The following is a 22,500-nucleotide window of genomic DNA, read 5'->3' on the forward strand; positions in this document are numbered from 1 at the left end:
GTGGCAGGGTAGCCTAGTGGTTAGAGCGTTGGACTAGTAACCGGAAGGCTGCAAGTTCAAACCCCCGAGCTGACAAGGTACAAATCTGTCATTCTGCCCCTGAACAGGCAGTTAACCCACTGTTCCCAGGCCGTTATTGAAAATAAGAATTTGTTCTTAACTGACTTGCCTGGTTAAATAAAGGTAAAATAAAAAACACACACACAACGCTCTTCCTGGTTCACCCTGAAGGGTATGTAAAAACTTTTAGCAGTGTTTATGGCTTGAAATTTGTAGTGCTGGCATAGGAGACATGCTCTCTCTCTTTCATACTCTCTCTTGTTGTGTTGCCATGGTGACAACTTGTCTTCCTTTTTTTCCCCATTTTCTTTTTTGATTGGCAGTTACCTGGTGACCCACCTGATGGGGGCGGACCTCAACAACATAGTGAAGTGTCAGAAGCTGACAGACGACCATGTGCAATTCCTCATATACCAGATCCTCAGGGGTCTCAAGGTCTGTCTGTCCTGTCTGTCTTGTTTGTCTGTCTGTCTGTCTGGTCTGTGTTTTTCCATAGCTGCAGCAGGTAAAGGTTCCGTAGGTATGCAGTGTTCTTAATTGTTGTTTTGTTTTGCAGTATATCCATTCAGCAGACATCATCCACAGAGTAAGTTACATCATATTTACATTTCATATTTAAATCAAGCTTGCATGGGGTGGAGGGAGGGAATATTACTCAATACCTTCCATATTCTCCCCTCCGTCCCTCTCTCTCTCCATCTCCTCCCTCCCTCTCTCTCGTCTCCCCCCCTCTCTCCATCTCCTCCCTCCCTCTCTCTCGTCTCCCTCCCTCTCTCTCCTCCCTCCCTCTCTCTCCATCTCCTCCCTCCCTCTCTCTCCATCTCCTCCCTCCCTCTCTCTCCATCTCCTCCCTCCCCTCTCTCCATCCCCTCCCTCTCTCTCCATCTCCTCCCTCCCTCTCTCTCCATCTCCTCCCTCCCTCTCTCTCCATCTCCTCCCTCCCTCTCTCTCCATCTCCTCCCTCCCTCTCTCTCCATCTCCTCCCTCCCTCTCTCTCGCCCCCTCTCTCTCCGTCTCCCCCCTCTCTCTCGTCTCCCTCCCTCCCTCTCTCTCCGTCTCCCTCCCTCCCTCTCTCTCGTCTCCCTCCCTCTCTCTCTCTCCCTCCCTCCCTCCCTCTCTCTCGTCTCCCTCCCTCCCTCTCTCTCGTCTCCCTCCCTCCCTCCCTCTCTCTCGTCTCCCTCCCTCCCTCCCTCTCTCTCGTCTCCCTCCCTCCCTCTCTCTCGTCTCCCTCCCTCCCTCCCTCTCTCTCGTCCCTCCCTCCCTCCCTCCCTCTCTCTCGTCTCCCTCCCTCCCTCCCTCTCTCTCGTCTCCCTCCCTCCCTCTCTCTCGTCTCCCTCCCTCCCCCTCCCTCTCCCTCGTCTCCCTCCCTCCCTCCTCTCTCTCTCGTCTCCCTCCCTCCCTCTCTCTCTCGTCTCCCTCCCTCCCTCTCTCTCTCTCCCTCCCTCCCTCCCTCCTCTCTCTCTCCCTCCCTCCCTCCCTCCCTCCCTCTCTCTCGTCTCCCTCCCTCCCTCCCTCTCTCTCGTCTCCCTCCCTCCCTCCTCCTCTCTCTCCCTCCCTCCCTCCCTCCCTCTCTCTCGTCTCCTCCCTCCCTCCCTCCCTCTCTCTCGTCTCCCTCCCTCCCTCCCTCCCTCTCTCTCCCTCCCTCCCTCCTCTCCCTCCCTCCCTCCCTCCCTCTCTCTCGTCTCCCTCCCTCCCTCCCTCTCTCTCGTCTCCCTCCCTCCCTCCCTCTCTCTCGTCTCCCTCCCTCTCCCTCTCTCTCTCTCCCTCCCTCCCTCTCTCTCTCCGTCTCCTCTCTCCATCTCCTCCCTCCCTCTCTCTCCATCTCCCTCCCTCCCTCTCTCTCCATCTCCTCCCTCCCTCTCTCTCCATCTCCTCTCTCCATCTCCTCCCTCCCTCTCTCTCCGTCTCCTCTCTCCATCTCCTCCCTCCCTCTCTCTCCATCTCCTCCCTCCCTCTCTCTCCATCTCCTCCCTCCCTCTCTCTCCATCTCCTCCCTCCCTCTCTCTCCATCTCCTCCCTCCCTCTCTCTCCATCTCCTCCCTCCCTCTCTCTCGTCTCCCTCCCTCCCTCTCTCCTTCTCCCTCCCTCTCTCCACAGGATTTGAAGCCCAGTAATCTGGCAGTGAATGAGGACTGTGAGCTCAAGGTAAAAAAAAATAAAAAAACTATTGGCCTACTGTACCCTGCTTAGTGCCTATAGATCTGCTGTCTTAATCTGATCACTCTGTTGTAGTGTATTAAAGGTTTAAAATGTCAGGCTTGATTATCCCTAACGAAAAATGTATCAAACTCTACAACAATGTACATTAATTATAATCCACATAATAATTCACATTTCCTGTTGCTGCAGAATTATCTTGGTGCTGTGAGAAGCAGGGACAAATTAAGATATAGCATCTGCTCTGATCAACTCCTCTTCTCCAGCTAGAAAGCAATATGTTACTGTAGTTGTCTTTAAAAAATATATATATAATAATAATTAAACACCTGACAGTCACCAACATTCAGATCAGCATCAGAAATCATGTAATAACACAATTTGTACAAGCAGTAATAGTTCTTGTTGGATAATACTGTTTACAGTACTGTGTGTTCATTATTATTAGAGTGGCTTTAATACACTCCACCCACACACACAAGGTTAGAAGCGTAGGATTTAATCTGCTGTGGAGTTTGTTTAAAGCTAACCCTATCTACACACACACACACACACACACACACACACACACACACACACACACACACACACACACACCTATCTCTTCATTTATCCGTCAGATCTTGGACTTTGGTTTGGCGCGACACACTGATGATGAGATGACTGGTTATGTAGCGACCAGGTGGTACCGCGCCCCCGAGATCATGTTGAACTGGATGCACTACAACATGACAGGTAATGATATACTAATCATGTTGAACTGGATGCACTACAACATGACAGGTAATGATATACTAACTATCACTACAACATGACAGGTAATGATATACTAACTATCACTACAACATGACAGGTAATGATATACTAACTATCACTACAACATGACAGTTAATGATATACTAACTATCACTACAACATGACAGGTAATGATATACTAACTATCACTACAACATGACAGGTGATAATATACTAACTATCACTACAACATGACAGATACAACACACACCTGGTACACACACACACACACACACACACACACACACACACACACACACACACACACACACACACACACACACAAGAAAACCGACAACTACATGAATGGATGGTAACAATGTTTTTGTTGTTGTAGTGGACATCTGGTCAGTCGGCTGCATCATGGCAGAGCTGCTCACTGGACGAACGTTATTCCCCGGCACCGACCGTATCCTTTCACTGTCGTCATGGTGACGGAGAAAAGTTCTAATGGACAAATTCAATATTGACCCCTAACCCCTACATCAAGGGTGGGTAACATATGGATCTTGCCCGCGATCAATTTGGGGGGAGGTTTCATTGTTTTGTTTGTTTGGGAAATTATTATTTGGGGGAAAATAATATTTTTGGGGGCATTGCAGTGCTAGAGGTGTCACTACAGACCCGGGTTCGAACCGGGGCTATATCACAACCGGCCGTGATCGGGAGCCCCATAGGGCGGCGTACAATTGGCCCAGCGTGGGAGGGTTTGGCCGGGTGGGGGTGGTTTTACTTGGCTCATAGCGACTCCTTGTGGTGGGCCTGGCGCCTGCAGGCTGATCCTTGGTCGTCAGTTGAATGGTGTTTCCTCCGACACATTAGTTCAGTTGTCTTCAGAGTTAGGCGGGTCATGTTTTGGAGGACGCATGACTCGATCTTCGTCTCCCGAGCCCATTGGAAAGTTGCAACGATGAAACAAGATAGAAAAAGGGGGTTAAAAAATAGAGAGAGAAAAAATAAGCCCACTCTTGAACATCTAAAACAAGATAGGAAGTATGTGTACATTTTAATGGGCCTATATATACATATACATGTTTATGGGCCTACAGTTTATGGGCCTACAAAATTACTGGCAACCCTGACTGGCAATGCACAAACAATCCTTAAAAAATATAAACAATATGATTATAGAGAGACTCAAAATTCCGTGTGAAAAATACTGTACTTTATTCATGTTTCAATGGAACCAACCAAAATAATTTATTAATTTAATTAAAAGTTAATGTCCTCTAAATCAAGGTTTCACAATTAATGGCACCCTTAAAGATTATTGTAAATAACATCTACCAAAATTAAACCAGGAAGTCTTTAAGGAACTATATTGAGCCATTACATCATTTCCTGTTTCACTAGGGTATAAAAACTAGAACACACATGCAATATCCCTTTGTCGTCCAACACCATGAAGAAAACAAAAGAACTGGCAGTTGAAAAGAGAAAGATGGTCGTAGACCTTCATAAATCTGGTCATGGCTACAAGAAGATCCACAAACAATTGAATATTCCACTGAGAACTGTCAGGGGAATTATTTACAAATTCTAAAGATATGAAAAACCTCACGGGTAGAGGACACATGCATTTTGCCCCCCAGGATAGGGAGGAGGATCGTGAGAGAATCAACAAAATCCCCAAGAATCACTGAAAGATTTGCAGGCCTTGGTGGGGTCTTGGGGACACCGGGTTTCAAGAAGCACCATCAGACGCCACCTTCACAACCACAGGCTCTTTGGAAGGGCTGCTAGAAGAAACCCCTTTCTGACCCCAAGACACAGGCACAGGAACTTGGAGTTTGCCAAACCTCATTTAACTTATGACTGGAAGAAGGTGCGTCAGATGAGACCAAAATGTAAAGTTTTGGTCAGATACAGCATCGGCATGTTTGGCGTCGAAACAGAGATGCATACAAGGAGAGGCACCTCATACCCACGGTGAAACAGATACAAGGAGAGGTACCTCATACCCACGGTGAAACAGATACAAGGAGAGGTACCTCATACCCACGGTGAAACAGAGATACAAGGAGAGGCACCTCATACCCACGGTGAAACGGATACAAGGAGAGGTACCTCATACCCACGGTGAAACAGATACAAGGAGAGGTACCTCATACCCACGGTGAAACAGATACAAGGAGAGGTACCTCATACCCACGGTGAAACAGATACAAGGAGAGGTACCTCATACCCACGGTGAAACAGATACAAGGAGAGGTACCTCATACCCACGGTGAAACAGAGATACAAGGAGAGGCACCTCATACCCACGGTGAAACAGAGATACAAGGAGAGGCACCTCATACCCACGGTGAAACAAAGATGCATACCAGGAGAGGCACCTCATACCCACGGTGAAACAGAGATACAAGGAGAGGCACCTCATACCCACGGTGAAACAAAGATGCATACAAGGAGAGGCACCTCATACCCACGGTGAAACAGAGATGCATACCAGGAGAGGCACCTCATACCCACGGTGAAACAGAGATACAAGGAGAGGTACCTCATACCCACGGTGAAACAGATACAAGGAGAGGTACCTCATACCCACGGTGAAACAGATACAAGGAGAGGTACCGGTGAAACATACAAGGAGACCCACGGTGAAACAGAGATACAAGGAGAGGCACCTCATACCCACGGTGAAACAGAGATACAAGGAGAGGCACCTCATACCCACGGTGAAACAGAGATACAAGGAGAGGTACCTCATACCCACGGTGAAACAAAGATGCATACAAGGAGAGGCACCTCATACCCACGGTGAAACAGAGATACAAGGAGAGGTACCTCATACCCACGGTGAAACAAAGATGCATACAAGGAGAGGCACCTCATACCCACGGTGAAACAGAGATACAAGGAGAGGCACCTCATACCCACGGTGAAACAGAGATACCTACCCACGGTGAAACAGATGCATACAAGGAGAGGTACCTCATACCCACGGTGAAACAGAGATACAAGGAGAGGTACCTCATACCCACGGTGAAACAGAGATACAAGGAGAGGTACCTCATACCCACGGTGAAACAGAGATACAAGGAGAGGCACCTCATACCCACGGTGAAACAGAGATACAGGAGAGGCACCTCATACCCACGGTGAAACAGATACATACAAGGAGAGGCACCTCATACCCACGGTGAAACAGAGATACAAGGAGAGGCACCTCATACCCACGGTGAAACAGAGATACAAGGAGAGGTACCTCATACCCACGGTGAAACAGATACAAGGAGAGGTACCTCATACCCACGGTGAAACAGATACAAGGAGAGGTACCTCATACCCACGGTGAAACAGATACAAGGAGAGGTACCTCATACCCACGGTGAAACAGAGATACAAGGAGAGGCACCTCATACCCACGGTGAAACAGAGATACAAGGAGAGGCACCTCATACCCACGGTGAAACAAAGATGCATACCAGGAGAGGCACCTCATACCCACGGTGAAACAGAGATACAAGGAGAGGCACCTCATACCCACGGTGAAACAAAGATGCATACAAGGAGAGGCACCTCATACCCACGGTGAAACAGAGATGCATACCAGGAGAGGCACCTCATACCCACGGTGAAACAGAGATACAAGGAGAGGTACCTCATACCCACGGTGAAACAGATACAAGGAGAGGTACCTCATACCCACGGTGAAACAGATACAAGGAGAGGTACCTCATACCCACGGTGAAACAGAGATACAAGGAGAGGCACCTCATACCCACGGTGAAACAGAGATACAAGGAGAGGCACCTCATACCCACGGTGAAACAGAGATACAAGGAGAGGTACCTCATACCCACGGTGAAACAAAGATGCATACAAGGAGAGGCACCTCATACCCACGGTGAAACAGAGATACAAGGAGAGGTACCTCATACCCACGGTGAAACAAAGATGCATACAAGGAGAGGCACCTCATACCCACGGTGAAACAGAGATACAAGGAGAGGCACCTCATACCCACGGTGAAACAGAGATACAAGGAGAGGTACCTCATACCCACGGTGAAACAGATACAAGGAGAGGTACCTCATACCCACGGTGAAACAGATACAAGGAGAGGTACCTCATACCCACGGTGAAACAGAGATACAAGGAGAGGCACCTCATACCCACGGTGAAACAGAGATACAAGGAGAGATGCACCTCATACCCACGGTGAAACAAAGATGCATACCAGGAGAGGCATACCCACGGTGAAACAGAGATACAAGGAGAGGTACCTCATACCCACGGTGAAACAAAGATGCATACAAGGAGAGGTACCTCATACCCACGGTGAAACAGAGATGCATACCAGGAGAGGCACCTCATACCCACGGTGAAACAAAGATGCATACAAGGAGAGGTACCTCATACCCACGGTGAAACAAAGATGCATACCAGGAGAGGCACCTCATACCCACGGTGAAACAGAGATACAAGGAGAGGTACCTCATACCCACGGTGAAACAGAGATGCATACCAGGAGAGGCACCTCATACCCACGGTGAAACAGATATGCATACCAGGAGAGGCACCTCATACCCACGGTGAAACAGAGATACAAGGAGAGGCACCTCATACCCACGGTGAAACAGAGATACAAGGAGACGTACCTCATACCCACGGTGAAACAGAGATACAAGGAGAGGCACCTCATACCCACGGTGAAACAGAGATACAAGGAGATGTACCTCATACCCACGGTGAAACAGAGATACAAGGAGAGGTACCTCATACCCACGGTGAAACAAAGATGCATACCAGGAGAGGCACCTCATACCCACGGTGAAACAAAGATGCATACCAGGAGAGGCACCTCATACCCACGGTGAAACAGAGATGCATAACAGGAGAGGCACCTCATACCCACGGTGAAACAGAGATGCATACCAGGAGAGGCACCTCATACCCACGGTGAAACAGAGATGCATACCAGGAGAGGCACCTCATACCCACGGTGAAACAGAGATACAAGGAGAGGTACCTCATACCCACGGTGAAACAAAGATGCATACCAGGAGAGGCACCTCATACCCACGGTGAAACAGAGATACAAGGAGAGGCACCTCATACCCACGGTGAAACAGAGATGCATACCAGGAGAGGCACCTCATACCCACGGTGAAACAGAGATACAAGGAGAGGTACCTCATACCCACGGTGAAACAGAGATGCATACAAGGAGAGGCACCTCATACCCACGGTGAAACAGAGATACAAGGAGAGGTACCTCATACCCACGGTGAAACAAAGATGCATACCAGGAGAGGCACCTCATACCCACGGTGAAACAGAGATGCATACAAGGAGAGGCACCTCATACCCACGGTGAAACAGAGATACAAGGAGAGGTACCTCATACCCACGGTGAAACAAAGATGCATACCAGGAGAGGCACCTCATACCCACGGTGAAACAGATACAAGGAGAGGCACCTCATACCCACGGTGAAACAGAGATGCATACAAGGAGAGGTACCTCATACCCACGGTGAAACAGAGATGCATACAAGGAGAGGCACCTCATACCCACGGTGAAACAGAGATACAAGGAGATGTACCTCATACCCACGGTGAAACAGAGATACAAGGAGAGGCACCTCATACCCACGGTGAAACAGAGATACAAGGAGAGGCACCTCATACCCACAGTGAAACAGAGATACAAGGAGAGGTACCTCATACCCACGGTGAAACAGAGATACAAGGAGAGGTACCTCATACCCACGGTGAAACAGAGATGCAAGGAGAGGCACCTCATACCCACGGTGAAACAGAGATGCATACAAGGAGAGGTACCTCATACCCACGGTGAAACAGAGATGCGAGGAGAGGTACCTCATACCCACGGTGAAACAAAGATGCATACCAGGAGAGGCACCTCATACCCACGGTGAAACAGAGATACAAGGAGAGGTACCTCATACCCACGGTGAAACAAAGATGCATACCAGGAGAGGCACCTCATACCCACGGTGAAACAAAGATGCATACCAGGAGAGGCACCTCATACCCACGGTGAAACAAAGAGATACCAGGAGAGGCACCTCATACCCACGGTGAAACAAAGATGCATACCAGGAGAGGCACGGTGAAACAGAGATACAAGGAGAGGTACCTCATACCCACGGTGAAACAAAGATGCATACCAGGAGAGGCACCTCATACCCACGGTGAAACAAAGATGCATACCAGGAGAGGCACCTCATACCCACGGTGAAACAAAGATGCATACCAGGAGAGGCACCTCATACCCACGGTGAAACAGAGATACAAGGAGAGGTACCTCATACCCACGGTGAAACAAAGATGCATACCAGGAGAGGCACCTCATACCCACGGTGAAACAAAGATGCATACAATTCCTGACATTTAATCCTAGTAAACATTCCCTGTCTTAGGTCAGTTAGGATCACCACTTTATTTGAAGAATGTGAAATGTCAGAATAATAGTAATTTATTTCAGCTTTTATTTATTTCATCACATTCCCAGTGGGTCAGAAGTTTAAATACACTCAATTATTATTTGGTAGCATTGCCTTTAAATTGTTTAACTTGGGTCAAACATTTCGGGTAGCCTTCCACAAGCTTCCCACAATAAGTTGGGTAAATTTTGGCCCATTCCTCCTGACAGAGCTGGTGTAACTGAGTCAGGTTAGTAGGCCTCCTTGCTCGCACACACTTTTTCAGTTCTGCCCACAAATGTTCTATAGGATTGAGGTCAGGGCTTTGTTGTCCTAAAAGCCATTTTGCCACAACTTTGGAAGTATGCTTGGGGTCATTGTCCATTTGGAAGACACATTTGCGACCAAGCTTTAACTTCCTGACTGATGTCTTGAGATGTTGCTTCAATATATCCATGTGATTTTCCTTCCTCATGATGTCATCTATTTTGTGAAGTGGGGGGTCCTGGAGGATCAGAGTTGGGAAACACTTATCTAGTCCCTCCTGTAGCAAAGCACCCCCACAACATGATGCTGCCACCCTGTGCTTCACGGTTGGGATGGTGTTCTTGGGCTTGCAAGCCTCCCCCTTTTTCCTCCAAACATAACGATGGTTGTTATGGCCAAACAGTTCTATTTTTGTTTCATCAGACCAGAGGAAATTTCTCCAAAAAGTACGATCTTTGTCCCCATGTGCAGTTGCAAACCGTAGTCTGGCTTTTTTATGCCGGTTTTGGAGCAGTGGCTTCTTCCTTGCTCAGCGGCCTTTCAGGTTATGTCGATATATAGGACTCGTTTTACTGTGGATATAGACACTTTTGTACCTGTTTCCTCCAGCATCTTCACAGGGTCCTTTGCTGTTGTTCTGGGATTGATTTGCACTTTTCACACCAAAGTGCATTCATCTCTAAAAGACAGAACTCATCTCCTTCCTGAGCGATATGATGGCTGCGTGGTCCCATGGTGTTTATACTTGCGTACTATTGTTTGTACAGATGAACGTGGTACCTTCAGGAGTTTGGAAACCAGACTTCTGGAGGTCTACAATTTATTTTCTGAGGTCTTGGCTGATTTCTTTAGATTTTCCCATGATGTCAAGCAAAGAGGCACTGAGTCTGAAGGTAGACCTTGAAAGACATCCACAGTTACACCTCCAATTGACTCAAATGATGTCAATTAGCCTATCAGAAGCTTCTAAAGCCATGACATCATATTCTGGAATTTTCCAAGATGTTTAAAGGCACAGTCAACTTAGTGTATGTAAACTTCTGACCCACTGGAATTGTGACACAGTGAAATATAAGTAAAATAATATGTCTGTAAACAATTGTTGGAAAAATGACTTGTGTCATGCACAAAGTAGATGTCCTAACCGACTTACCAAAACTATAGTTTGTTAACAAGATATTTGTGGAGTGGTTGAAAAATGAGGTTTTTTTTTAATGACTCCAACCTAAGTGTATGTAAACCTCTGACGTCAACTGTAGTTTAGGGACACTTTGACCTGTGTGACAGAATGATGTGTGACCCTTGACCCTGAGCCTGAAAGATATAAACCAGCTGCAGCAGATCATGAGGCTAACAGGAACGCCCCCGGCCTGTCTCATTAGCCAGATGCCCAGCCACGAGGTGAGGCACTACGACATGTCCTTCCCAGGTCCCTCCACTTCATCCAGGCTGCAGCTTCCCACAAGTCCCATGTTGTTTCCTTTTTTAAAGAGATTCTCCAGTACTTTTGTATACTTTTTAGCCTGTAGTTCTGAAAGCTCACGGGGCAAACGTGGTCCCCGGAAATTGCGTACTACGTCACATATGTGCCGATACAGTGCCCATAGAAAGTCTACACCCCCCCCCCTTGGGGCATTTTATTGTCTTACTTAGTGGGATAAAAATTTATTTAATTGTACATTTTTTTGTAAAAAATCTACACAAAATACTCTTGTCAAAGTGGAAGAAAAATAGATTTTAAAAAGTTAAATAAAGGTGAATGAAAATTAAAATGCTATTATACCTTGGTTAGATAAGTACTCTTGGGAGTTTCATAAGAGCGTTGCACACCTGGATTGTGTAATATTTGCCTGTTATTCTTCATGTCTTGCCATAGATTCTCAAGCAGATTTAAGTCAAAACTGTAACTTGGCCACTCAGGAACATTCACTGTCTTCTTGGTAAGCAACTCCAGTGTAGATTTGGCTTTGTGTTGTAGGTTATTGTCCTGGTAAATTCATCTCCCCATGTCTGGTGTAAAGCAGACTGAAGATTTGCTGTAGGATTTTGCTGGTGCCTGTTTATTTTCTTGCCTAAACAAAACTATATTTTAGGTATTTAATTTGTAAAAGTGTGTAGTATTTTCTTTCACTTTTACTTGGAGTATTTTGTGTACTGTAGCTCAATGACGAAATAATTGCAATTACATCTATTTCAATCCCACTTTGCAACTCAACAAAATGTGAAAAAAGTTAAAAGGGGTGTATATTTTCTATAGACACTGTATGTGCACCACGTCAATGCCCTCTCTCACTCTGCTGTGTGTGCGTCTTGCTAGCTGTCGCTCAGATGGCGAGGGGCTGCAGCTCATTGGTTGAAACTACTTGCTAAGGGGCTGGCCCATGTGGGGGGAAATGATAACGCACAGATTCCAGAAAACACTCTCTTTCAAACTAGGGATTTCGTGGCTAATTGAGGTAAGTCAGTAATTCTGCTCATAGATTATGTTTGTGTGAACTACACATTGACACATCCAGACCAAAGTGGGATGTTTAAGAAAAGAAAATTGTAAGACATGCTACGAAGGTTGATTTTTTTTTTTTTCTCACCTTTTGATCTTGAACTCTTTATTGTTGAGGAAGGGCTTGTACGTAAGCATTTCACTGTATGGTTTACACCTGTTGTATTCTGTCATGTGACAAACTCTGATTTGATATTGCTCTCTGTCCACGGAACCCAGGCAGAGACAGAATTGGAGTCACAACATCAACCAATGCCCTTTTCCCTCTGAAAGCCAATCAACCTTGCTATTTTTTGTTTTGATGACAATATTCCCCTAGAATTTTGTTCCACTCTGCAGAGCTCTTCCCACCCTCACTCTGCAGAGCTCTTCCCACCCTCACTCTGCAGAGCTCTTCCCACCCTCACTCTGCAGAGCTCTTCCCACCCTCACTCTGCAGAGCTCTTCCCACCCTCACTCTGCAGAGCTCTTCCCACAGAGCCTCACTCTGCAGAGCTCTTCCCACCCTCACTCTGCAGAGCTCTTCCCACCCTCACTCTGCAGAGCTCTTCCCACCCTCACTCTGCAGAGCTCTTCCCACCCTCACTCTGCAGAGCTCTTCCCACCCTCACTCTGCAGAGCTCTTCCCACCCTCACTCTGCAGAGCTCTTCCCACCCTCACTCTGCAGAGCTCTTCCCACCCTCACTCTGCAGAGCTCTTCCCACCCTCTCTCTGCAGAGCTCTTCCCACCCTCTCTCTGCACAACTCTGCCGTTTGTCTCTGATGTCACCACTTCCCAGAAAACCCTAATTCCTGGTAACTGTCAAAAAATAAAGGAAACACCAACATAAATCAAATCAAATCAAATTTATTTATATAGCCCTTCGTACATCAGCTGATATCTCAAAGTGCTGTACAGAAACCCAGCCTAAAACCCCAAACAGCAAACAATGCAGGTGTAAAAGCACGGTGGCTAGGAAAAACTCCCTAGAAAGGCCAAAACCTAGGAAGAAACCTAGAGAGGAACCGGGCTATGTGGGGTGGCCAGTCCTCTTCTGGCTGTGCCGGGTAGAGATTATAACAGAACATGACCAAGATGTTCAAATGTTCATAAATGACCAGCATGGTCAAATAATAATAAGGCAGAACAGTTGAAACTGGAGCAGCAGCACAGTCAGGTGGACTGGGGACAGCAAGGAGCCATCATGTCAGGTAGTCCTGGGGCACGGTCCTAGGGCTCAGGTCAGTTGAAACTGGAGCAGCAGCATGGCCAGGTGGACTGGGGACAGCAAGGAGTCATCATGTCAGGTAGTCCTGGGGCATGGTCCTAGGGCTCAGGTCCTCCGAGAGAGAGAAAGAAAGAGAGAAGGAGAGAATTAGAGAACGCACACTTAGATTCACACAGGACACCTGAATAGGACAGGAGAAGTACTCCAGATAAACAAACTGACCCTAGCCCCCGACACATAAACTACTGCAGCATAAATACTGGAGGCTGAGACAGGAGGGGTCAGGAGACACTGTGGCCCCATCCGAGGACACCCCGGACAGGGCCAAACAGGAAGGATATAACCCCACCCACTTTGCCAAAGCACAGCCCCCACACCACTAGAGGGAAATCTTCAACCACCAACTTACCATCCTGAGACAAGGCCGAGTATAGCCCACAAAGATCTCCGACACGGTACAACCCAAGGGGGGACCCAGACAGGCCGACCACAACAGTGAATCAACCCACCCAGGTGACGCACCCCCCAGGGACGGCACGAGAGAGCCCCAGCAAGCCAGTGACTCAGCCCCGTAACAGGGTTAGAGGCAAAGAATCCCAGTGAAAAGAGGGGAACCGGCCAGGCAGAGACAGCAAGGGCGGTTCGTTGCTCCAGAGCCTTTCCGTTCATCTTCCCACTCCTGGGCCAGACTACACTCAATCATATGACCCACTGAAGAGATGAGTCTTCAGTAAAGACTTAAAGGTTGAGACCGAGTTTGCGTCTCTGACATGGGTAGGCAGACCGTTCCATAAAAATGGAGCTCTATAGGAGAAAGCCCTGCCTCCAGCTGTTTGCTTAGAAATTCTAGGGACAATTAGGAGGCCTGCGTCTTGTGACCGTAGCGTACGTGTAGGTATGTACGGCAGGACCAAATCAGAGAGGTAGGTAGGAGCAAGCCCATGTAATGCTTTGTAGGTTAGCAGTAAAACCTTGAAATCAGCCCTTGCTTTGACAGGAAGCCAGTGTAGAGAGGCTAGCACTGGAGTAATATGATCAAATTTTTTGGTTCTAGTCAGGATTCTAGCAGCCGTATTTAGCACTAACTGAAGTTTATTTAGTGCTGTAGCCGGAAAATAGAGCATTGCAGTAGTCTAACCTAGAAGTGACAAAAGCATGGATTAATTTTTCTGCATCATTTTTGGACAGAAAGTTTCTGATTTTTGCAATGTTACGTAGATGGAAAAAAGCTGTCCTCGAAATGGTCTTGATATGGTCCTTCACAGTTTTATTTGAGACGACTGTACAACCATTAAGATTAATTGTCAGATTCAACAGAAGATCTCTTTGTTTCTTGGGACCTAGAACAAGCATCTCTGTTTTGTCCGAGTTTAATAGTAGAAAGTTTGCAGCCATCCACTTCCTTATGTCTGAAACACATGCTTCTAGCGAGGGCAATTTTGGGGCTTCACCATGTTTCATTGAAATGTACAGCTGTGTGTCATCCGCATAGCAGTGAAAGTTTACATTATGTTTTCGAATAACATCCCCAAGAGGTAAAATATATAGTGAAAACAATAGTGGTCCTAAAACAGAACCTTGAGGAACACCGAAATGTACAGTTGATTTGTCAGAGGACAAACCATTCACAGAGACAAACTGATATCTTTCCGACAGATAAGACCTAAACCAGGCCAGAACATGTCCGTGTAGACCAATTTGGGTTTCCAATCTCTCCAAAAGAATGTGGTGATCGATGGTATCAAAAGCAGCACTAAGGTCTAGGAGCACGAGGACAGATGCAGAGCCTCGGTCCGATGCCATCAAAATGTCATTTACCACCTTCACAAGTGCCGTCTCAGTGCTATGATGGGGTCTAAAACCAGACTGAAGCATTTCGTATACATTGTTTGTCTTCAGGAAGGCAGTGAGTTGCTGCGCAACAGCCTTCTCTAAAATCTTTGAGAGGAATGGAAGATTCGATATAGGCCGATAGTTTTTATATTTTCTGGGTCAAGGTTTGGCTTTTTCAAGAGAGGCTTTATTACTGCCACTTTTAGTGAGTTTGGTACACATCCAGTGGATAGAGAGCCGTTTATTATGTTCAACATAGGAGGGCCAAGCACAGGAAGCAGCTCTTTCAGTAGTTTAGTTGGAATAGGGTCCAGTATACAGCTTGAAGGTTTAGAGGCCATGATTATTTTCATCATTGTGTCAAGAGATATAGTACTAAAACACTTGAGCGTCTCTCTTGATCCTAGGTCCTGGCAGTGTTGTGCAGACTCAGGACAACTGAGGTTTGGAGGAATACGCAGGTTTAAAGAGGAGTCCGTAATTTGCTTTCTAATAATCATAATCTTTTCCTCAAAGAAGTTCATGAATTTATCACTGCTAAAGTGCAAGTCATCCTCTCTTGGGGAATGCTGCTTTTTAGTTAGCTTTGCCACAGTATCAAAAAGGAATTTCGGATTGTTCTTATTTTCCTCAATTAAGTTAGAAAAATAGGACGATCGAGCAGCAGTAAGGGCTCTTCGGTACTGCACGGTACCGTCCTTCCAAGCTAGTCGGAAGACTTCCAGTTTGGTGTGGCGCCATTTCCGTTCCAATTTTCTGGAAGCTTGCTTCAGAGCTCGGGTATTTTCTGTGTACCAGGGAGCTAGTTTCTTATGAGACATTTTTTTAGTTTTTAGGGGTGCAACTGCATCTAGGGTATTGCGCAAGGTTAAATTGAGATCCTCAGTTAGGTGGTTAACGGATTTTTGTCCTCTGGCGTCCTTGGGTAGGCAGAGGGAGTCTGGAAGGGCATCAAGGAATCTTTGTGTTGTCTGTGAATTTATAGCACGACTTTTGATGTTCCTTGGTTGGGGTCTGAGCAGATTATTTGTTGCAATTGCAAACGTAATAAAATGGTGGTCCGATAGTCCAGGATAATGAGGAAAAACATTAAGATCCACAACATTTATTCCATGGGACAAAACTAGGTCCAGCGTATGACTGTGAGAGTGAGTGGGTCCAGAGACATGTTGGACAAAACCCACTGAGTCGATGATGGCTCCGAAAGCCTTTTGGAGTGGGTCTGTGGACTTTTCCATGTGAATATTAAAGTCACCAAAGATTAGAATATTATCTGCAATGACTACAAGGTCTGATAGGAATTCAGGGAACTCAGTGAGAAACGCTGTATATGGCCCAGGAGGCCTGTAAACAGTAGCTATAAAAAGTGATTGAGTAGGCTGCATAGATTTCATGACTAGAAGCTCAAAAGACGAAAACGTTTTTTTTTTTTTTTTGTAAATTGAAATTTGCTATCGTAAATGTTGGCAACACCTCCGCCTTTGCGGGATGCACGGGGGATATGGTCACTAGTGTAGCCAGGAGGTGAGGCCTCATTTAACACAGTAAATTCATCAGGCTTAAGCCATGTTTCAGTCAGGCCAATCACATCAAGATTATGATCAGTGATTAGTTCATTGACTATAATTGCCTTTGAAGTAAGGGATCTAACATTAAGTAGCCCTATTTTGAGATGTGAGATATCATGATCTCTTTCAGTAATGACAGGAATGGAGGTGGTCATTATCCTAGTGAGATTGCTAAGGCGAACACCGCCATGTTTAGTTTTGCCCAACCTAGGTCGAGGCACAGACACGGTCTCAATGGTGATAGCTGAGCTGACTACACTAACTATGCTAGTGGCATAGAGTGTCTTAATAGGGCGTCGGCTCACCACCAGCCAGAACAGCATCAATGCACCTTGATATAGATTCTACAAGTGTCTGGGACTCTATTGGAGGGATGCTGACACAGTTCTTCCATGAGAAATTCCATCATTTGGTGTTTTGTTGATGGTGGTGGAAAACGCTGTCTCAGGTGCTGCTTCCAGAATCTTCTATTAGTGTTCAATTGGGTTGAGATCTGGTGACTGAGACGCACACACACACACACACACACACACACACACACACCCTTTAAACCCCCCTGTGCTCCTTTGAGACCCCCGTTTTTAAAGTCACTGAGATCTCAGTTTGTTTGTTTTTTATCAGTAAAGCTATTTAAGGTTGAGTTGATACTTCAATATGCATACCTGCCCAGAAAAATGATAGTCCATGCATATATTATTGGATTCCAAGCATGCCCAAAGAGAAGATGCACTTATCATTTTGAGCAGTGACTGTTTGAGGCAGCAGTCAGGCAAAATGGAGCACAAAGTTCCAAAAAGTAATCTCCAAGTATAAAAACAGAACAAGGAAGTTGTTGACATGATCTCCTAAAAAGTTTGGAAATGTGGTATAAGAATTTTCAACGTAGATAAACATTTAATTAAATATGATTAGGTGATTTATTTTTTAATAGATGACCCTAAGCATGATGGGATGTTAATTGCTTAATTAACTCAGGAACCACACCTGTGTGGAAGCACCTGCTTTCAATATACTTTTTTATCCCTTTGTTTACTCAAGTGTTTCCTTTATTTTGGCAGTTACCCGTACATCCACTGTGCCCGTAACTGACACGTCCTCCTCCCATTGGCATCAAAAATTATTATTTCTTTTACCTTTATTTAACTAGGCAAGTCAGTTAAGAACAAATTCTTATTTACAATGACAGCCTAGAAACAGTGGGTTAACTGCCTGTTCAGGGGTAGAACGACAGATTTGTACGTTGTCAGCTCGGGGGTTTGAACTTGCAACCTTCCGGTTACTAGTCCAGCGCTCTAACCACTAGGCTACGCTGCCGCCCCATTGCATGATTTACGCATTCTGATCAAGTTTTGGCCCTAAGTGTACAGAAAGCTATCTTCACAGCCGTCCTGTGGGGGATCACTTTCAGAAACAGTGGGAAGAGTTGAAGTCAATTCTGTGTTCTCTATCCAGTGTGTTTTTGAGCCGCTATGTGTGTATCTTTGACAGGCCAGAAACTACATCAACTCCCTTCCCCAGATGCTCAAGAGGAACTTTACTGATGTCTTTGTTGGCGCTAACCCACTAGGTAATAATGGGCTCGTCTGTGTAGTGGAATATATGTACACACATACACACTGTTTAACACACAGCATTTATACTGTCCATCTTTTGATATTACCCAGTAAGAAAGAAGGTTGTCTGTTTGTCTAGTGGAATGTTCACACTCCCTCACACTGTCTAATCAGACGCACTCCCTCACACTGTCTAATCAGACGCACTCCCTCACACTGTCTAATCAGACGCACTCCCTCACACTGTCTAATCAGACGCACTCCCTCACACTGTCTAATCAGACGCACTCCCTCACACGGTCTAATCAGACGCACTCCCTCACACGGTCTAATCAGACGCACTCCCTCACACGGTCTAATCAGACGCACTCCCTCACACTGTCTAATCAGACGCACTCCCTCACACGGTCTAATCAGACGCACTCCCTCACACGGTCTAATCAGACGCACTCCCTCACACGGTCTAATCAGACGCACTCCCTCACACGGTCTAATCAGACGCACTCCCTCACACTGTCTAATCAGACGCACTCCCTCACACGGTCTAATCAGACGCACTCCCTCACACGGTCTAATCAGACGCACTCCCTCACACTGTCTAATCAGACGCACTCCCTCACACTGTCTAATCAGACGCACTCCCTCACGGTCTAATCACACTCCCTCACACTGTCTAATCAGACGCACTCCCTCACACTGTCTAATCAGACGCACTCCCTCACACTGTCTAATCAGACGCACTCCCTCACACTGTCTAATCAGACGCACTCCCTCACACTGTCTAATCAGACGCACTCCCTCACACTGTCTAATCAGACGCACTCCCTCACACTGTCTAATCAGACGCACTCCCTCACACTGTCTAATCAGACGCACTCCCTCACACTGTCTAATCAGACGCACTCCCTCACACTGTCTAATCAGACGCACTCCCTCACACTGTCTAATCAGACGCACTCCCTCACACTGTCTAATCAGACGCACTCCCTCACACTGTCTAATCAGACGCACTCCCTCACACTGTCTAATCAGACGCACTCCCTCACACTGTCTAATCAGACGCACTCCCTCACACTGTCTAATCAGACGCACTCCCTCACACTGTCTAATCAGACGCACTCCCTCACACTGTCTAATCAGACGCACTCCCTCACACTGTCTAATCAGACGCACTCCCTCACACTGTCTAATCAGACGCACTCCCTCACACTGTCTAATCAGACGCACTCCCTCACACTGTCTAATCAGACGCACTCCCTCACACTGTCTAATCAGACGCACTCCCTCACACTGTCTAATCAGACGCACTCCCTCACACTGTCTAATCAGACGCACTCCCTCACACTGTCTAATCAGACGCACTCCCTCACACTGTCTAATCAGACGCACTCCCTCACACTGTCTAATCAGACGCACTCCCTCACACTGTCTAATCAGACGCACTCCCTCACACGGTCTAATCAGACGCACTCCCTCACACGGTCTAATCAGACGCACTCCCTCACGGTCTAATCAGACGCACTCCCTCACGGTCACGGCACTCCCTCACAATCAATCGCACTCCCTCACACGGTCTAATCAGACGCACTCCCTCACACGGTCTAATCAGACGCACTCCCTCACACGGTCTAATCAGACGCACTCCCTCACACTGTCTAATCAGACGCACTCTGTTTCCAATCCCTTTCTCCCAACCCCTTCTCTGCCACTAGCGGTGGATCTGTTAGAGAAGATGCTGGTTCTGGACACTGATAAGCGAATCACAGCGTCCGAGGCCCTGGCCCACCCCTACTTCTCCCAGTACCATGACCCTGACGATGAGCCAGAGTCCGAGCCATACGACCAGAGCTTCGAGAGCAGAGAGCTGGAGATAGAGGAGTGGAAAAGTAGGTGGACATAACAAAATACTCTTCTTTAACTCTGTGCTGAACAAGTCTACTGACCTCTGATTCTCTTGTTTTCCCTCTCCCTCTCCCAGGGTTGACGTATGAGGAGGTTTGCAGTTTCGAGCCCCTGCCATTCGATGGAGATGAGATGGAGTCCTGAGGGGACGAGGGTGAAGTCATTGCTAGTCCCGCCTCCTTCTCTTACTGAACTGTGAGGAAGAAGTTGCATGTAGACATTGATCTAGGGCCAGTTTTGTATTTCATCCCCTAATGGTTTAGGTTAGGATCTGGGGGTAAGCTGATCCTAGATCTGTACTTAGATACAACTTCCATCCGGAGCACGCAACCTTGTGTGAGGACTATCAACTCAGCAGACTAGTTCAAACAAACAAACAGGAAGCCACGACATTCAAGTGCCTGCCGTCATTCATTTCTGGGGTTAGAGGTCAAGGGTCAAAGGTGACTCCCCCCTACACCCTCCTCCTGCTTGCTGTATTATATCGTCTTTGATTGGGTCCCTGGGAAGAATTGGGGAAATGACTTTGTAATATATTATCTAGTGTTTGTGTGTTTAGAGTTTATTAAGTCACATTATTTGCCAAAAACTACCTAAATTCCTGGAAAAGGTGCTCAGATTTTAACGTTCAATATCGCAAAAACAAATCACATGGTTTAACCAACAAACCACTGCACTTATGGAGCCGTTATTTATGGTCTGTAGTTTAGAACTCTGTTGTATTTCATACAGACATCATGACCTGCTCATCTACGACAAAACCTTGTCTCGGTTGTCAAACTGTACGCTGTTGTTCTGCCTGGCAGGGTTTTAGATGTGTAAATAAGGCTGCCCTCTTGTAAATAAATGATACTGTGCACCAATAGTAATACTGCCTAGAAGTCCCTATTATCATAGAGCACATAGAACCCTCAATGCTTAGAACGTTGCCCCTTCGCATTCCTTTAGGAGAGACTGGCAGGTTCCATACTCAGAGGGATTGTTATTAAATATTATTCCATTAGAATGTACACCAGTTTTAACTTTAATCATAGTGGAAGTTTTGACATCCATCTTTTCTCTCTAAGTCAATCACCCAGGGAGAGGGAGGGGGGGGGTCTTGGTAGTTTATTCGCTTATCCTGCCTCTTATCCTGCCTCTTATCCTGCCTCTTATCCTGCCTCTTAACTTGCCTCTTATCCTGCCTCTTATCCTGCCTCTTATCTTGCCTCTTATCCTGCCTCTTAACTTGCCTCTTATCCTGCCTCTTATCCTGCCTCTTATCCTGCCTCTTATCTTGCCTCTTATCTTGCCTCTTATCCTGCCTCTTAACTTGCCTCTTATCCTGCCTCTTATCCTGCCTCTTATCCTGCCTCTTATCCTGCCTCTTATCCTGCCTCTTATCCTGCCTCTTATCCTGCCTCTTAACTTGCCTCTTAACCTGCCTCTTATCCTGCCTCTTATCCTGCCTCTTATCCTGCCTCTTATCCTGCCTCTTATCCTGCCTCTTATCCTGCCTCTTATCCTGCCTCTTATCCTGCCTCTTATCCTGCCTCTTATCCTGCCTCTTATCCTGCCTCTTAACTTGCCTCTTAACTTGCCTCTTATCCTGCCTCTTAACTTGCCTCTTATCCTGCCTCTTAACTTGCCTCTTAACTTGCCTCTTAACTTGCCTCTTATCCTGCCTCTTATCCTGCCTCTTATCCTGCCTCTTATCCTGCCTCTTATCCTGCCTCTTAACTTGCCTCTTATCCTGCCTCTTATCCTGCCTCTTATCCTGCCTCTTATCCTGCCTCTTATCCTGCCTCTTATCTTGCCTCTTATCTTGCCTCTTATCCTGCCTCTTATCCTGCCTCTTATCCTGCCTCTTAACTTGCCTCTTATCTTATCTATTTTTCTACCCGTCTCCGTCTGGTTCTTTGTTCACTCCGTTGTTGTATCATTGCCTCCTTGAGCTCTGTCCTGTCCTCTGTGTAGTCTGATTAAAGATGAGTGGAGAGGTAATGTGACTGTCACAAAATGTTATTTAATAGAATGTATTTAAAGTCCTCCATCCCCATATCACAAAACTGATGCTGAAATCAGAATGGGTTTCCCCAAGTCTCCAGAGTGTCTGCTCTGTGCAGGGCTTTGAGGTTCAGAGTCGGAGCATTAGACGGCTACAGGCATAGAGATCCTATTAGTAACATTCTAGGAATCTATAGTCTTCAGAAATCACTGGATTCCCACTCCTGGTTGTTGACAATGTGATTTCAATCATATTGAAATGTATTTTTAAATAAC

At 46.6% G+C, this 22,500-nt stretch overlaps 1 protein-coding gene across 2 annotated transcripts in view; it reads left to right on the plus strand.

The window, feature by feature from the left end:
- LOC124002932 (mitogen-activated protein kinase 14A-like) overlaps positions 1–22,500 on the plus strand; it is a 50,269-nt gene that overhangs the window by 27,144 nt on the left and 625 nt on the right. Inside the window, exons 4-12 of one of the 2 annotated variants that reach the window (XM_046310781.1) lie at positions 384–495; positions 617–646; positions 2,158–2,205; positions 2,838–3,000; positions 3,350–3,421; positions 10,995–11,074; positions 18,272–18,350; positions 20,049–20,222; positions 20,315–22,500. The exon at positions 20,315–22,500 is cut by the window's right edge and continues 625 nt beyond it. In XM_046310781.1, coding sequence (XP_046166737.1) covers positions 384–495; positions 617–646; positions 2,158–2,205; positions 2,838–3,000; positions 3,350–3,421; positions 10,995–11,074; positions 18,272–18,350; positions 20,049–20,222; positions 20,315–20,382 — 826 coding nt within the window. In that variant the 3' untranslated portion in view covers positions 20,383–22,500. The remainder of the gene's footprint in view (positions 1–383; positions 496–616; positions 647–2,157; positions 2,206–2,837; positions 3,001–3,349; positions 3,422–10,994; positions 11,075–18,271; positions 18,351–20,048; positions 20,223–20,314) is intronic. The other variant, XM_046310782.1, reaches the window with a different exon arrangement.

Source organism: Oncorhynchus gorbuscha, linkage group LG18 (assembly GCF_021184085.1).
Source record: "Oncorhynchus gorbuscha isolate QuinsamMale2020 ecotype Even-year linkage group LG18, OgorEven_v1.0, whole genome shotgun sequence".
Classification (NCBI taxonomy): Eukaryota; Metazoa; Chordata; class Actinopteri; order Salmoniformes; family Salmonidae; genus Oncorhynchus; species Oncorhynchus gorbuscha.